Source organism: Myotis davidii, unplaced genomic scaffold (genome assembly GCF_000327345.1).
Source record: "Myotis davidii unplaced genomic scaffold, ASM32734v1 scaffold370, whole genome shotgun sequence".
NCBI lineage: Eukaryota > Metazoa > Chordata > Mammalia > Chiroptera > Vespertilionidae > Myotis > Myotis davidii.
In genome coordinates this window covers 1,389,813-1,407,259 of record NW_006288615.1, presented here as the reverse complement: position 1 = coordinate 1,407,259, position 17,447 = coordinate 1,389,813, and the positions used below count along the sequence as shown (strand labels likewise).

The following is a 17,447-nucleotide window of genomic DNA, read 5'->3' as shown; positions in this document are numbered from 1 at the left end:
GAAATGTTAGGGGGTCGTCTTATACGCCCAGTCGTCTTATACGCCGGCAAATACGGTACCTTGGTTGCGGGCACATCCCCAATGGGAGGTGTGCAGGAGGCAGCTGATCGATGTTTCTCTCTCATCGATGTTTCTGGCTCTCTATCCTTCTCCCTTCCTCTCTGTAAAAAATCAGTGAAATATATTTAAAAAAATAAAATTTAAAGCCCTAGCTTGTATTCTTTTATTTTTCCATTATATTGTAGCTCTTTATTCCCTAATTTGAATTCTCATCCTCTGTTGTTGTTGAATTGTGAAGGTTTTTCTTTTTAGGGTAGTATGAATACTAGTTTTTTGTTTCGAAATATTTAACCTTTTGTGAATGTTTTCCAAGGATCTACAAAGAGTGCACCAGGCCCCTCCCCCTTTTTTTTTTATGGTATTGAGGATGCATTCAGTTTCATTTGGGGAATGTAAATTATGCATTCGGTAAGAGCTATTGAAATTAATATAGAAATACTGTTTCTGACTCTTTCAGGTGGATGGTGGAGCTGAGTGCCTTGTAGAAATCCGTAGTATAGTCTCAGAGTCAGATGTTTCATCATTTGAAATCCAACATAGTGGATTTGTGAAGCAGCTGTTGCTATATTTGACATCTAAAAGTGAAAAGGATGCTGTGACCAGAGAGATCAGATTAAAGAGATTTCTTCATGTGTTTTTTTCTTCCCCAGTAAGTTATTTAATAATATTTGCATGAATCTTATTGTAAGAATCACTGTTCACTTATGTATCTTTTCATCCCAGTAGTAATTTCCAGTAGGTTTTCTGCAGGCCAACCCATTAATTGTAGTCTCTCCTCTGTGAATGCATTTTATTCTCAATATTTGTTTCCAAACTTATTGGAGTTTGAGATAGGTGATAGAGAGATAGATAGATAGATAGATAGATGATAGATAGATAGATACAGTAGACATAGTGTAGCTATAACCATAAGGTAGACATATATATATTTCCACTTTGTATGTAAAACATAGCAAAGGCTTCTTGACTTAGGATGGGGTCACATTCCAATTAACCCATTGTAAGTTGCAAATATTTTAAGTCAAAAATTTATTTAATACATCATAGTTTCACCCCTGCCGAACATCATACTTCAGCATAGCCTACCTTAACCATGCTTAGAACAAAGTACGGCTTCTACTGAATTCTTGTCACTCTCACACCATTGTAAAGTTGAAAAATTGTGAGTCAAACCATCTTAGGTTGGGGACCATCTGTATTAACACATTGTATGCGGGAAACATATTTATATGTTTTACTTAACCTTTTACGTTGACTGGTAGTAGAGCGCAGGACGCGTATTAATACGTTTTTTATAGACTAGCGGTAGAATGCGGGTAACATATAAATACATAAACTAAAGTTATCGTAATTTTACTGAACGTTGCCATTTGCGTAAAAAAATTAGCAAAAATGGCCCGCGCCACCTGTTAGCACGCGATAAAAACTACCCGCAAACAATGTAAAAAATTCCATTCAAAAGTGCTTAGTCATATTTACAATGTGGATTATAAGGCCAGAATTCAGAGTAGCTCTCCTTTCTTTACCCTCAATAGCTGAGAGCTAGAGAATAACTGTTCTTGGAAACTTGATTTTACACTACTGGTTTACAACTGCTTAAGAAAAGGCATCTTTAGGGAAGTTCTCTGGCTCATCTGTGTAGTAGGGCCAAGGATAGCTCTCCTGTGTGTGAGTGAAACTCCTTACCATGCCTTTCTAGTTTGTGGTGATTTGAGCATTACTTATATTACTTTAACTTGTTATTTATTAGAGAGTCATTAGATGTGTAGCAATATTGGATGTACTTTTCTCCCACATTTAAGATTTTATACAGATGTCATCTCTTCACTGAAATTCCTTGGTGCTTTCTGGGTTTTAAGAGTTCTACAATATAGAACCATATATTACTTGATGTCCCCAGTAGATTCTAAATATCACTCCAGATACAGTAAATATTTCTGTGGCAAAGCATGAATATTTCTACTAAAAAATATAGTCTCATGTCTGTCTGAGTCAGATTTTGCCACCAAATGAAACAATAAAAGAGAATAGATGAATGGTTTCCTTTTGTAAAACTGCCTGTTAAAAGTTTCTTGTTTAGGAGTGTTCCCTGTTCAAGAGGCCTTGTTTAACCTATTGGTTTATTTATATCTTTAGCTTCCTGGAGAAGAGCCCATTGGAAGAGTAGAACCAGTCGGTAATGCACCTTTGTTGGCATTAGTTCACAAGATGAACAACTGCCTCAGCCAGATGGAACAGTTTCCAGTCAAAGTGCATGACTTCCCCAGTGGGAATGGGACAGGAGGCAGGTAAGGATCATTGCCTGAGTGTGCCCTTTTCCTTTGACTGCGCTTAATTAATCTTGTTGAGGTAAGTGGCAAGAGGTCTGGTAACATCTTCATCTGCCTAAATAGCATTTAGCTATTATTACTGAAGAAATTGAATAGTCTAAAAAGTAAATGAAATACTGTTTATCTTTAAAATCACACTGTTTCTTAAACATAATGGTTTAAAAATATATAATCCAGTCACTATTGGCAACTTGCAATCTGTTTTCCATAAATTGACATACTTTATAATGCTTCAAGAATTTTGTGGATCTGGAAAATAAAACATTTACGTTTCTGTGCAGTAATGTGATTTTATATGTAATGTGAGTGCTTATAACTTTGTATTGTGATGGGTTTTAACAAGTGTTTATTTTGAAGTTTTGCTGTTTTAAATAAAACTTGTTTTTTCAATAATATAGTAGTTTTATAGGATTCATGAGATACTGTAGAAAGAATTATGTAGGAGTTAATTGTTTTGTTTTATATGAAGTTATAAGCTTCCTAGAATATTATAACTAGAAGCCTGGTAAATACGAAGTTAGTTTTTTTAATTCTTAAAATACACAATCTGCTGTGTTTATAAAACATTCAGATTTTTGATTGAATTAAAACTGCATCCTGAGTAGATAAAGTGATCAATGTGGACTAGGTTGTTGTTTTTTACTTTGAAATTTAATGTAGAGTGTGATATTTAGGTTTTTATTTTATTTATTTATTTTTTATCGATTTCAGAGAGCAAGGGGGAGGTACAGAAATAGAAACAACAATAATGAGAGAGAATCATTGATTGGCTGCCTCTTGTATGACCCCCCACTGGGGATCGAGCCCACAACCCAGGCACTTGCCCATGACCAGAATCAAACCTGGGACCCTTCAGTCCGCAGGCTGACGCTCCATCCACCAAGCCAGACCAGCTAGGGCTGATACTCAGTTTTGATCATTATGCCATTCTGGAGTATTTTGTAAAATGAGGGGATGTTTTCCACTATGCTGAGAAAACCATGAAGCTTTTCATTTTTATCCAAATTTATATACTATTAAATAAGTATGTACATATTTATCAATATACTGGAATATTCTTTCTCATAACTCCTATTTACATGCTTTATGGAACCTCGTAGATGACCATATTTTAAGCTTATCTGTTATCTTACTCCTGCCAGCCCTTTTCTGAAATGAGCAGTTAAATAGCCTTACCAGATTTAGACTGGTGTAGCTATTGAATTACTTCTTTCAAAAGACTATAGCAAAGTTTGTACACCTGAAACTAATATAAGTTTGTGTGCCAACAGTAAAGTTTTAAAAATGATTTTATAGCAGACATCATTTTATTTGTCATTTTATAATAAATGTCTTGAATTGCTGGTGTTTACTTTTGTGCCTTAAGAAAATGCAGAGTTTGTATTATCTTGCTTTTATTTGAATTAATTTTGTTGATTTTGAAAATAATAGAATAACTTTTTTTCACAAATTATCTTGAGCTTTTCTCTTAACAGAGGATCACAGGCTTTAAAATTTTTCAACACACACCAGTTAAAATGCCAGTTACAGAGACATCCAGACTGTGCAAATGTGAAGCAGTGGAAGGGTGGACCTGTCAAGATCGACCCCCTGGCTTTGGTACAAGCGATTGAGAGATACCTTGTAGTTAGAGGTACTCTTCATAATGTATATTGTGTGTATGTACTTTTGGGATAAAATTAAGGAGTTAAAATTATTTCTCTTCTTATTGCTGTTTCTATTAAAACCTAGCATCAAGAACTTGTGTTCTCGTCATTTATTTTATGTGTAGTATATAGAAATGTGTTCAACGTAGTAGAGGTTGACTGCTTACTTGAGTGATGAGTTAATTTTTCTTGTTGGAATATAGTAGAAATGACATTTTGTATTTGACACTTTTCTTAGATCTTTCTGCTTTGCAGATCAAAGTGTTTTTCTAAGACTATATTAGCTTAAACATAAATAGGCTTTTCTTTGTCGTGTAAAATTTGCTAGGAGTTGAACAACCTTCTTGGGTTTTTAGGTTATGGAAGAGTAAGAGAAGACGATGAAGACAGTGATGATGACGGCTCTGATGAGGAAATAGATGAATCTCTGGTAAGGTACTATTCCCACCATGTTGTCATGCATAATGTTCAGGGCCTATAGGTTAAATAGATTCTGTTTTGCTTCATTCAGGCTGCTCAGTTCTTAAATTCAGGAAATGTAAGACACAGGCTACAATTTTACATTGGAGAACATTTGCTACCGTATAACATGACTGTGTATCAGGCAGTACGGCAATTCAGTATACAGGCTGAAGATGAAAGGGAATCTACTGATGATGAGAGCAATCCTCTAGGAAGAGCTGGTATTTGGACGAAGACTCATACAATATGGTAAATCTCAAAATGATTTTGTTTGTTTTCACCAACTTTGACACTATTCATGTCTTTTGGAATTGGTTCTGATGGCTGGCTTGCATAAGGAGAGGGGACCCTAAATCCTACATTTCATCATTAAAAGCCACTTCAAATATCTTGTGTGTGAGCACCTGTGGGTGCATGAGTGTGTATATTTATCATCCTCATTAAGTCAACTAGATAGAAAATATATTCTTGGATATAATTATAGTTTATATATCTACTTTTCTAGATTTATTTCCAGTCTTTAAGTAAGACAAACATTTTTGTAAGATGTTCCTTTAGCTGTTAAAAATCGGGCATCTCTGAATCTTGAGAAACATTTGGATGCAACTTTGTCTTGTGAATGTCTGCTACTTCCATTTAAAGAGAGCTGTTCTCAGAACTCCTAAGCTGGTATTCTCTTCTAGGAAGCAGTCCCACTGGTAATTTTCTGAATCTGTAAGTAGGGAGAGAGGATAGATCTCACAGAGTTCTCTGGTAACTCTAGTATCTGTGGCTTGCACTTTTGGCCTTGTAAAATAATTTGCAGTTTTAAAATCTGCTTTTGGTTTAACTGTACCACTGTCACTTTAGGTACAAACCTGTGAGAGAGGATGAAGAAAGTAATAAAGATTGTGTTGGTGGTAAAAGAGGAAGAGCCCAAACAGCTCCAACAAAAACTTCCCCTAGAAATGCAAAAAAGCACGATGAGTTATGGCATGGTAAGTTGTAATATGAAAGGAAAACTGCCGTGGGTCAGTGTCTTCCTGTCTTCATGGTTTTAAAGGAGTGATTTATTTGTATCTAGTAGTAGTAAAATCTTTGAGTATAACTTATAAAAAAATGAAGTTACTACCAACATTTGACGGTTTTTAATTGAACCCTTGACTTTAAAGTCTAGAGCATGAAAACGTAAATATCTGCAAAATTAAATTTGGAAAGAAAATTGGGAAAAACTCAAAATTCTTTCCATGAAGAACTCATGTTTGCATGAAGGCTAGACAAATTCAGTAACAGAACACATTCTCTAAAGAAGAGACTGATCATTGGCAGATTGGCCCTTAATTTTTATTGGCATTCATTATGATAGTATAATCCAGTAATGTAGAAGGAATAAAAAATTTTGCCAGTAGAGTGTAATAGCATCTCCTAAAGGACTTCTTTTTCTTTACAGCATTTTCTTCTCGTTTAATTTTACTGGTATCCTTCCCCTCTCTTTTATATGTTAGTAATGCTTTAGCATTTGTCCACATTCTCATTCCATGGGGACTGCCTTTATTAGGGATTTCCAAACACTGGTGTCAGTTGATGAAATTTTCCTGGTTTACATAAATAAGGGCATTGTAGGAATTTTTTTTTTCCATAAAGCCAGGTTTATTCTTTTTAAAGGGGTCTTTGTTTTGAAATGTTTGTTTTTTTGTTTTTGGTGCTAAAATTCGCCTTTTTTATGCAATGATAGTGTTGTGATTTTTAATTCTTTTGCTCAGTTAAAGCAAATGGCAACAGTGTCAATCCCTCATTTATTTTTATTTTCATGCTACTTGGTGAGATATAAGAACAGAGGAATCACAACTCCTACTTGGAATCTGTCACAGTCTACCCTGTCATAAGCCTTGGATTAAATAACCAAATCTGAAATATACAGGCAGTTTCTATAATTGAATTTAAATTCAAACATGTTGTCTTTACTCCTTTCTGGCTGTTTTATTGTTAGTTATTATTTCTGGTATAAAGAAATGCAAACAAGTTAGTTTTTCTCATTTATGATGTTTATTTGGGTATGGGAAGGAAAGTATAAATTTCATAAACCTGGATGAATTATGTATAAGGTTTAAAAAAAAAAGTTCAAGTTATCAATTCTTTACCAGTAAGATCCAATCATTAAATCTTAACAATTTACAAGTACTGTTTTAGGCATGATAAGATGACACTGGCTCCATTAGCTTGGCCTTTCTAACTATAATACTTTACTTTGATCTTTTGCCCTCTAGATGGAGTGTGCCCATCAGTATCAAATCCTTTAGAAGTTTACCTCATACCTACACCACCTGAAAATATAACTTTTGAAGATCCATCATTAGATGTGATTCTTCTTTTAAGAGTTTTACATGCCATTAGTCGATACTGGTATTACTTGTATGATGTGAGTATTATTGAAGTTTTCTGTGATGTGTTATTCATTACATGTCATCTCATAGTTTTTGTGTAGTGATTTATGAATTTCCTGTTGTACTAGAAACAGAAACAGTGACTCAGCTGAATGCAGAGATCCTGGCCCAGTGAAGTACAATGTATTCATCAGTGGGAACTTCTCCCCTTTTGTTTCCTGGCCTTGTTTTTAGATTTGTTCTCTTGGCAGACTTGTAAATTTATTAAATTAAACTACAGCATGAAATTGAACATACTTTTATTATAGTTAAAATTCTTTATGTACATTTAACCCAAAGTTCATTTATCTAAGTTAAGATGTATGTTAAGTAAAAAGTTGGGTGAAAGTTGAATGCGGCCTTTGATATTTATATAATGTAGGGAAGAATGAAGGAGTTGGCCTTGCATAAAGTATTAGCTCCCACATCAGTGATTGAGCCAGTACTCATGGCATGTGGGGGTTAAGGTGTTTCAGCTATGCATTATAGAAATTCTCATTTGTGTTAGGACACAACAATGAGAAGCTGTATATTGTATTTTGGAAACAAGTGAAATCTGGGCACTTTGTATACATATTTGGGGATAAAAGAAGAGATAGTGAATATAGTCCTGTTTTACTACATATTGACCTTTTTCTTAAACATTTTGCAGAATGCATTGTGCAAGGAGATTATTCCAACTGGTGAATTTAATAACAGTAAGTTGACAGCAAAAGCAAACAGGCAGCTTCAAGATCCTTTAGTAATCATGACAGGAAACATCCCAACATGGCTTACTGAACTAGGAAAAACCTGGTAAGACTACCACTTCTATAATGGTGACCTTGGGAGTGTTATCATTATATTGGTCTTTATATTTTGTAACAGAAACAGTGTTTAGTGAACCTGTTTAATGTGTTTAATAACATTGTCATATTTGATCACAGCTTGCTTACAAGTGTAGCTTTAGCATCCAAACAGACTGGGCAAGCTGGAACTAGTACTAGATCTACTTGATTGTATATGTCTGCCTATATGGAATAGAAAAGTACACAAGGATATTTGACTGAGGAGATTCAAATCCTATGCCACGATAAAATCAGATTCCAAAAGCGGAATTGAGTCATTCTCTGATCCTACTTGGGTCCACACCTATATTCTTAGAAACTGTAGAACTGCATTGTCAGTATAATAGCCACTAACCACATGTGGGTATTTACATCTAGATTAAAGTTAAACAAAATTAGAAATTTATGTTTTTAGTCACACTAGCCACATGCTCACATATCTACCTGTATTAGGCAGATACAAATACTAAACATTCATCCTGTCATCACAGGAAGTGCTCTGGTAGCTCTGTCAAAATCATACACCAGGAGGCATGTAGAATCTCTTTTACTGTAGCTGCCTTTTGCATCTTTTAGTGACTTAGAAATGCTAAAGCTAAGAGGAAAATCATGAACTGGTAAAGCCGCCAGTATTTGTGTATATATGGAATGGGGAAGGTCACTAACCTGGTGAAGTGTTGATCAGATTTTAAAATTTAGCTTTCACTAGTCATGTTATACTTCCTAAAGGTCTTTGGGTATATTATAGACAATCTTGAATAGACTTGATTTCAATTTCAAACATAAGAATTTTAATGATTGAATTTCAGATTTCACAATGAAAGGCTACTTAATGTATTATTATGTGATTACTTAACAAATTTCATATAAGAATTAAGGAAATTCTTCAAAATTAGTTTACTTAGACCATTTTTATTGGTCATATTTACAATTATTCTGGATCATATTAAAACTTGTTTCTAATACAGGGTTTTTTATGGTTTCTGATTCTAATTCAGATAATAAAGTTATATCACATCTTTTTACAGCCCATTTTTCTTCCCTTTTGATACCCGGCAAATGCTTTTTTATGTAACTGCATTTGACCGGGACCGAGCAATGCAAAGATTACTTGATACCAACCCAGAAATCAACCAGTCTGATTCTCAAGATAGCAGAGTTGCACCTAGATTGGATAGAAAAAAAGTAAGTTTCTTCACCAAATTTTTAAAGATAAATCAAACTGAGCTTTTCAAAATAATGGGAAAACTAGAAATGTGGTACATCTAATTTTGCCTATTGGTTTAGAGGGCTGCCTTAGTCACAGTCCTCTCTTTGCTTATCTTTTGTAATCATCTTTTAGCCATGTTTTCCTGTTAGTCTCTTGGAACTGTGCTATCTGTGATTCTTTTTCAATCTCCAGTTAGAGTTCTTTTTCTCAGTTTCTGAAATAATTTTTATAGTTCTTTTATCTTTTAGTCTTCATAACTCTTGTGCCAAGAAAAAATCTTGTCCTTTCTTACTGAGGCTTTCTTCCTTTCTAAATTAGGAACTCAAATTAGCCCACCTTTTATAATTGACTAGAGGCCCGGTGCATGGATTTGTGAACCCATGGGGTCCCTTGGCCTGGCCTATGGGGATTGGGCCAAAACTGCCTCTCCATCCCCTGAAGGGTCCTGGATTGCGAGAGGGCACAGGCCAGGCTGAGGGACTCCACTGGTGTACGATCAGTCGGGGTCGAGGAGGGACCGCGGGAGGACTCCAGGGCATGTCCATCCCATCTCACCCAGTCCCAATCGGCCAGACTCTAGGCACGTCGGCCCCCAGCGGCAAGCTAACCTACCGGTTGGAGTGTCTGCCCCCTGGTGGCCAGTGCATGTCATAGCGAGCGGTTGAGTGGTGTTAGCATATCATTAGCATATTACGCTTTGGTTGAACGGCCAGTCAACCAGACACTTAGCATATTAGGCTTTTATTTTTATAATTGATCCCTATGCAGTAGGTAGAATTAATCAGCTCTACTTCATTCCCTTAGCAAATTACTCCAATTAGAAGAAACTGAAACAAAATCCTTGATACATTTTATGTGCATAGACCAGTTAGCCCCCTGTGTTGTTGACTTCATCCTTCTGTGCTTCTAATCTGGCTCCACATTCATAGCCCTAAAACACACAGCTCTAAGCCATTTGCATCTGAGACCCAGTCCTACACTTATGCCACTACACTGCCTTTTACTTAAGACTTCTCTCCTGCCTCTTTCTTGCTGAGGATTCTTATGTAAGTCTGTCTTCTCAAAACCTTTATCTCCAAAAGTCTCATAAGAGCCATTAGTAATGACAGAAGAAGAGGAGTGGAAGCAATGAGAAGCAAAGCAAAACCAAAAACATTATACTTTAAAAGAAAAAAACAACACTCGTTACTCCTATCTTGATAGGTGTCATTAGGATTCCATAAAAATTGTTCTGGTAGACTTTGGAGATCTGCCAAAACCTTCTTCATCCTCATGAATCTCATTAGTAGATGTTTGCAGTAGAGTTTGTCGGATCTCTGCAGGTCAGGGCCAGTAGTAGGTTTCCAGCTCACCTATCACCTCCATTCCTATTTCTTCATCATCTGCCTATCTATAAGTGCACCCAGGGATATGTTAAGTTACTGCAGCCCTGAATTGCTTTGATGTTTGGCAGTGTTTTAGAGATCCTTCTCCAACTTGAATTTTCTGAACTTGCCATGGGCACAAGATAAATATTACACTTACATCTAACTTTTCTTCATGTATGTATGCCAGGAATGCTGTCGATGTTTATAGCAGTGCAGCTACTTCTTAACCTTTTCTGAGGTGTGCTTTGTAAAAAAAATACTTTTTAGCAGTTTAATTTTTTTGCACTTCAAGAAATAGCACCTGTTTATTAAAGTGTAATGTGTACTTATTTTCCTCACTTTTGTACTTTATTTTGTAGCGTACTGTGAACAGAGAAGAGCTGCTGAAGCAAGCCGAGTCTGTGATGCAGGATCTTGGCAGCTCACGGGCCATGTTAGAAATTCAGTATGAAAATGAGGTGAGTTTTTGAGTCGGGACAGTTTTGGGCATGATTTGTGTCCTTGATAAGATTGTCGTTAGAGTTTCTTGGTCCTGTGAAATTCTAAAAGATAATTGGGAATTACCTGACATCTGGAAATTTTTTAAAAAAACAGGTTTTCTAAGATATTATTTGTGTATAATAAATGTACATTTTTAGGATGTACAATTGTAAGAGTTGACAAGTATACAGTCTGTAATCACTACCACATCATGATCAAGAAAAAAATCCAACCACCATCACAAAATATTTTCTTGGACCACTTTACAGTCAGTGCCTGCTCTTTATCCCCTGTCCCTGCCCCTGTAGCTTTGTCCTTTTTTACAGTTATAATAAATGGAATTATACAGCATGTAACCATTTTTGTTACTCTTCTCTCACTTAGTATAATGCTTTTGAGATTCATCCATGCTATTGTTTCCTTTTATTGCTGAGTAATAGTAATAGACTATTTATAGTATGTTTCATCACCAGTTGATGTACATTTGAATGTTTCATGCCATTTAATATTTTAAGTTATCTGTTTTACCTATGGAAATAACAGTATTTGGATAAAGGAAATAGACTGATTTGATCTGTGATTTCTACTTAGCATAGGGGTAGTATGCTAAAGGGAGAAAGACCTGACTTTAAAGCACCATCTTATGGGTATCAGGTATTACTGCAGTTTTATTCATTTCTCTCTTTGCTTCTCTCTCCTTTTTCCCCCTCCTTTCTTTCCTCCAAGACCCAGTGGAGAACAAAATGTACAAAGTCCCTACCGTCATGGGACTTTTAGTTTGGGGAGGTCAATACACACACACACTCATACACATGGCTATGAGATGAATAAAAGGAAAGGAAAATAGGAAGATGGAGCATGATGGGGAGGGGCCAGGGTGTTCTAAGGTGACATTTGAGGAGAAGAATATCTCTAGCAAAAGAACAGACATGCAAAAGCCCTGAGGCAACATTCCTTCCTGGTGGCAGGTGACTGTGGCTGGAGGGTGGGAGGAGGGATCATAGGACACATGGGCAGTTTTTTTAACCTGAGCTTTTGCTGTGAGTGAGATAGGAAGCCTCAGAGGGTGTGGAAGAATGATACAAAACTATGTTTTGTAAGGCTCTCTCTTAGCACTTTGAGTATAGGCTGTGAGATGCCAAGAATGCTGGTGCAGAGACCAGATGAGAAATTGGTGGTAACAGTTTATATGTTTTGAAGGTGGGGCAGGCTTAGTGTTTAATGATTGGTTGCAATGTGGAGAGTAAGACTGAGAAGAGCCACAGATGGCTCCCAGATTTGGGTTGGAGTGTGGGCTGAATGCTGATACCTTTCACTGCTGTGGAAAACTAACAAAGGGATGGGGGGATTAGGAACATGTCACCAGGTCCTAACAGATCACTATTTGGAAAGTTGAGTTATACCTTTGGTGGACTGCACCTAATCTTTTAAACTAGTTTGGATACTTTTGAAAAGTAACCGTGATAATCCTGTGTAATAAAAGCCTAACATGCAAATTGACCGAACGTTTGAACAACTAGTCGCTATGATGTGCACTGACCACTAGGGACAAATGCTCAACACAGGAACTGCCCCCAGCCCGCAGGCCCCAACCAGCAGTGATGGGTGGCGAGCCTGCAGCGCCAGGCCAGCCAAGGCGGATGCCAGTGGGGGCCCCCGATCGCCCCACCAGTCACCCCACAGATCAGCCCTGATCACAGGCCAGGCCTAGGGACCCTACCCATGCATGAATTTCTTTTACTTTTTTTTAATTTTGTTTTATTGCTTCAAGTATTACAAGGAGTATTACCTATGTCTCCTTTCCCCCCCTCCCCCCTTGGCATCCCCCCAGCCTCCCCTTCCCTCCCCTACCCCCCAGTGTCTCATTGTCCATTGGTTATGCTTATACCCATGCATGAATTTCATGCACCAGGCCTCTAGTGGTAAGATAGTGCCCATTAGTTGCAAATACCATGCACATGAAATGCAGCCTTCTTGACAGGACAGTGGTTAGATTTAGCCTATAGACTTTGGTATTAACTTGTCCTTAGCTGCATATTTAGCTTTATTGTCTGAGCTGGTAGGACCTTGATAGAACATGAAGGAATATCTAGGCTGAACATTGCCCCAGGCTCATGTATCTCATGGAGGAGGCATGTTCATTCACAGCTGGCTGTACAGTTATCTCCGGGGTTTGTTTCAAGATACCAGTGTCCAGGATCAAAACGAGACCCACCTACTAAATCAGAGTCTTCAGGATGCACCTACCCCCCATGTGCATGTTAAACAGCACTCAGGAGATCCCAGTGCACCATGGGCTTGAGAAGCACTGGTGTACTTTCTGAGGCTAAGTTAGCCCGGTGTGTGCTGGTATGGATTCAGACCTCCCCTTATTTGTGTTTATTTAACAAACTGCTGTTAAAGGCTAGAGTGTGCTCCGGCACTGTAGAGGATACAGAGGTGAATTAACCATTTGTACGCCATAAGCGTCTATAGACGCAAGCAGCAGACCTTTTTTAACACATTAAGCGCCTAGCCTGTTTTGTCTTCCGGATGGAAAGTATAGTGTCAGTCACCGGTGACTGACAGGGTACTTAACATGTTAATTAAACTCAAAATATCATGGTAGTTAACTGGTTAAAGTTTCCCTCGGGTGCGATATACAGGCATATAATGAAATGCTGACAGTGAAATATGGTAAGTACTTAGTAGCTGAAATGTAAATCCTAAGAAAAGAAGCAAAGTAACTGGGCATATAAGGAGGCTTTTCGTAAGGAGATGACATTTGAGCTGGTTTCAGAGTTGCCATTCACCAAAGAGAGAATGAGAGACCGCCATATGCAGACCATGCCTTAGTCCAGTGGCTCTCAACCTTCTGGCCCTTTAAATACAGTTCCTCATGTTGTGACCCAACCATAAAATTATTTTCGTTGCTACTTCATAACTGTGATGTTGCTACTGTTGTGAATTGTAATGTAAAGAACTGATATGCAGGATGGTCTTAGGTGACCCCTGTGAAAGGGTCGTTCGACCACCAAAGAGGTTGCGACCCACAGATTGAGAACTGCCTTAGTCCCTGAGGGTAAGGTATATAGCTACTTTTCTCAGGATACAAGCTCAGACCATTTAGTTTCTTGGAGCTTGTTTCAGGATACCAATGCCCAGGCTTGAAATGACCCACCTACTAAATTAGAGTCATCCGGGCATGCTTACCCCCCATGTGTGCATGTTAAACAGCTTTCAGAAGATCCCAGTGCACCATGGGCTTGAGAAGCACTGATGTACTCTCTGAGGCTAAGTTTGGGCCATAGGGAGTAGGAAATTAGAAAGGGATGCTAGTTTTTATTCTAGAACAGTGGTTCTCAACCTTGGCTGCACATCAGAATCACCTGGGAATCTTTTTAAAATCCTGATTTTTGGGCCTCATCCTCCAGAAATTCTGTTAATTTGTTATGGGGTGGGGCCACAACGTTAGTAACAAAGAAACAGAATTTCCGGAGGAGGAGGCCCAGAAATCAAGATTTTAAAAAAGATTCCCAGGTGATTCTAATGTGCAGCCAAGGTTGAGAACCACTGTTCTAGATGATCAAGACTGAAGAAATACAGTCAGGACTGCTGGAGAAATAATCCCCACTGCGTCCTGATAGAGTTCCTGTTAGTATCCACATTGCCAAGAGGTTTGCAGGTTAAAAAGGCAGTGCAAATTCTAAAATTTGAAATTGTTCTACTTTTATTCTTCTGTAGGTTGGTACAGGTCTTGGGCCTACACTGGAGTTTTATGCACTTGTATCTCAGGAACTACAGAGAGCTGACTTGGGTCTTTGGAGAGGTGAAGAAGTTACTCTCAGCAATCCAAAAGGTAATATTAATCTGAGTTAGTCAGTCAATTTGTGTTATTCAGATCAGGTAAAGGGCCCTTACAATTCATAAAATATATTTAATTTGTAGCAAAGGACCATTCTCTCTGACCTTAATTTATTCTAGCCTTTTTCTTATTTATCAATTAAGGAAGGCCCTTCCAGCTCTAGAGGACTTAATTACATGATCTTTCTGATTTTGAGAATATTGCATTTCTTAAATGTTCTGAGTTACCAGTTTTTGTTTTGTCTTGGTTTGGGAGAGAGCATGTAAAGTTTGGTCACTTGTTCATTTACAGGAAGCCAAGAAGGGACCAAGTATATTCAAAACCTCCAGGGCCTGTTTGCGCTTCCCTTTGGTAGGACAGCAAAGCCAGCTCATATTGCAAAGGTTAAGATGAAGTTTCGCTTCTTAGGAAAATTAATGGCCAAGGCTATTATGGATTTCAGATTGGTAAGTTTATTTGCTTTTCTATAAATTTTTGTGTGCCTGTGTTTTATGAAAGTGCCTAATCCCATGTGCTTAATGCTGTATTTTTAAAACAGTGCTATACAAACCTTAATGTGCATATGAATTACTTGGGGATTTTGTTACAAAAGCCAATTCTGATTCAGTAGTTCAAGGGTGAGGCCCAAGATTGTACATTCTCATACCAGCTCCCAGGTGATGTCCAAATGCCAATCTGTGGCCCGTGTTCTGCTAGAAGCAGAGGCTCGGAATCAGGCATGGTTTTAATGATATATTTCTGAAGTATTTGATATCATAGTTTCAATTCAGTAGGAAAGCATGAGATGTAATTTGCCAGTAGAGAGCTAGAATGAAAATAATCCAAGGAAATCAGTACTCACAGAGGTTTGAATATTTCTAGACTTTCCTCCATTTCCTCTTCTCACATTTTATAAGCTACTTTGTATGTGGAAGACATTTTCATTTGATGTCAGATTCACAAGCTTACAATTTCACTGTAACTGAAGAATGGGCTGTTCACCAGTTATTTTAGAATTTTCATTTTATTTTCTTTTAATGATAATCAGTTTGTTTTTTTTAACTCTTTCCTCTAAACATCGCTTGATATTGAGCCCTTATGGAGACTATATGTCCATCATTGAAAAATTATTTTATAGGATCATTGTTTAAATAGAATACTTAAGTATTCTTAAAATTTCATAATATCAGGGCCCCAGATTGAATTTAAATGGGGATTCTTTTCATATAATGAGGGAAATAGTCCTTAATACGGACGGTTTTCCTCTGAGGATTATTTGACCTATTTAAATGACCTCTTGACATGTCAGTTATAGAACTGAGACAATTCTAGAAGCTGTGACTTAAAATATATTGCATATTTGCCCTAACTGGTTTGGCTCAGTTGATAGAGCATCAGCCTGCAGACTCAAAGGTCCCAGGTTTCGATTCCGGTCAAGGGCATGTACCTTGGTTGCGGGCATATCCCCACTGGGGAGTGTGCAGGAGGCAGCTGATCGATGTTTCTCTCTCATCGATGTTTCTAATTCTCTATCCTTTCCCTTCCTCTCTGTAAAAAATCAATAAAATATATTTTAAAATAATATTTTGCATATTCCCTTTCAGGTGGACCTTCCCCTTGGCTTACCCTTTTATAAGTGGATGCTACGGCAAGAAACGTCACTGACGTCACACGATTTGTTTGACATTGACCCAGTGGTAGCCAGATCAGTGTATCACCTAGAAGACGTTGTCAGACAGAAGAAAAGACTTGAACAAGATAAATCCCAGGTAGGCTTACAAGATGAGGAAACCTCCAAATGGATCAGTTTCTTATTGTAGAAAGATGAGGTCTTTGTTAAGTGGTTTGTATTTGACACAGTTATGTTATTTTAGAAAACTTTAATTTTTTATCACAACTGAAACGTGATTTTATAATGAGTAAGATGGCCTATAATAACAGCAGTTGGTGAGTAAAAGGTTTGATTAGCAAATAAAATACACTCCTAACTGAAATCAAAGACTCCTGCTTGTTAAATTTTATATGGGTGTTATGTATCTGGGCAGATACTATGTCAGGCTGAATTATTTTAGTAAGCATTTGAATCAATAAAACTGTTCTTAGGACAGATTGATTTTTTTTTTTTTTGTCCTGAAATGTGGCTGAATTTAGGAACAGTCCATTTGTTTCTAGAGAGATTTCAGGATGATATCTTTAAAAATCATAGTGGCTGTGTACTATATTTTGGTAACACATGTTGATGTGTCTTTTAGATTTCATGGGTAATCTTGCATTTTTTATCATTAATTGATATTTTTTACTAAAAAGTCATTTCACTCAGTCTGAGATTAGTAGTGGTATCTGATATTAGAAGAAGGCAAAGTTGTATTTTTTAAAAAAGGCACAGACTCAGATAGCTTACATTGGGCAGGTAACATGGACCAAAGTTAAATCAACTCCCTCCCATTAAGAATAGAGAAGAGATTCTATAGAGTGAAAGTGTCATATCTATATTAATAAAAGGGTAATATGCTAATAAGACCTGGTTGATCGGCCATTTTCCAGCACCAACTTCTTTCCAGACAAAACCATGGTGGTGGGGGACTGAGGCAGAGGCCGTTAGGGGTGATCAAGCCAGCAGGGGAGGGTAGTTGGGGGCGAGATCAGGCTGTCAGGGGAAGGCAGTTGGGGGCAAACGGGCCGGCAGGTAAGCAGTTAGGCATTGATCAGGCTGTGGCAGAGGAATGGTTAGGGCATTGGTTCTCAACCTGTGGGTCGCAACCCCTTTGGCAGTCAAACAACCCTTTCACAGGGGTCGCCTAAGACCATCCTGCATATCAGATATTTACATTACGATTCAT

At 37.5% G+C, this 17,447-nt stretch overlaps 1 protein-coding gene across 1 annotated transcript in view; it reads left to right on the top strand.

The window, feature by feature from the left end:
• TRIP12 (thyroid hormone receptor interactor 12) overlaps positions 1-17,447 on the top strand; it is a 121,980-nt gene that overhangs the window by 98,082 nt on the left and 6,451 nt on the right. Inside the window, exons 24-36 of the mRNA XM_006760405.2 lie at positions 518-709; positions 2,197-2,348; positions 3,851-4,023; positions 4,393-4,466; positions 4,548-4,747; positions 5,348-5,475; positions 6,745-6,896; positions 7,553-7,695; positions 8,756-8,912; positions 10,664-10,762; positions 14,508-14,622; positions 14,920-15,074; positions 16,212-16,376. Of these exons, the coding sequence (XP_006760468.1) occupies positions 518-709; positions 2,197-2,348; positions 3,851-4,023; positions 4,393-4,466; positions 4,548-4,747; positions 5,348-5,475; positions 6,745-6,896; positions 7,553-7,695; positions 8,756-8,912; positions 10,664-10,762; positions 14,508-14,622; positions 14,920-15,074; positions 16,212-16,376 (1,905 nt within the window). The remainder of the gene's footprint in view (positions 1-517; positions 710-2,196; positions 2,349-3,850; positions 4,024-4,392; positions 4,467-4,547; positions 4,748-5,347; positions 5,476-6,744; positions 6,897-7,552; positions 7,696-8,755; positions 8,913-10,663; positions 10,763-14,507; positions 14,623-14,919; positions 15,075-16,211; positions 16,377-17,447) is intronic.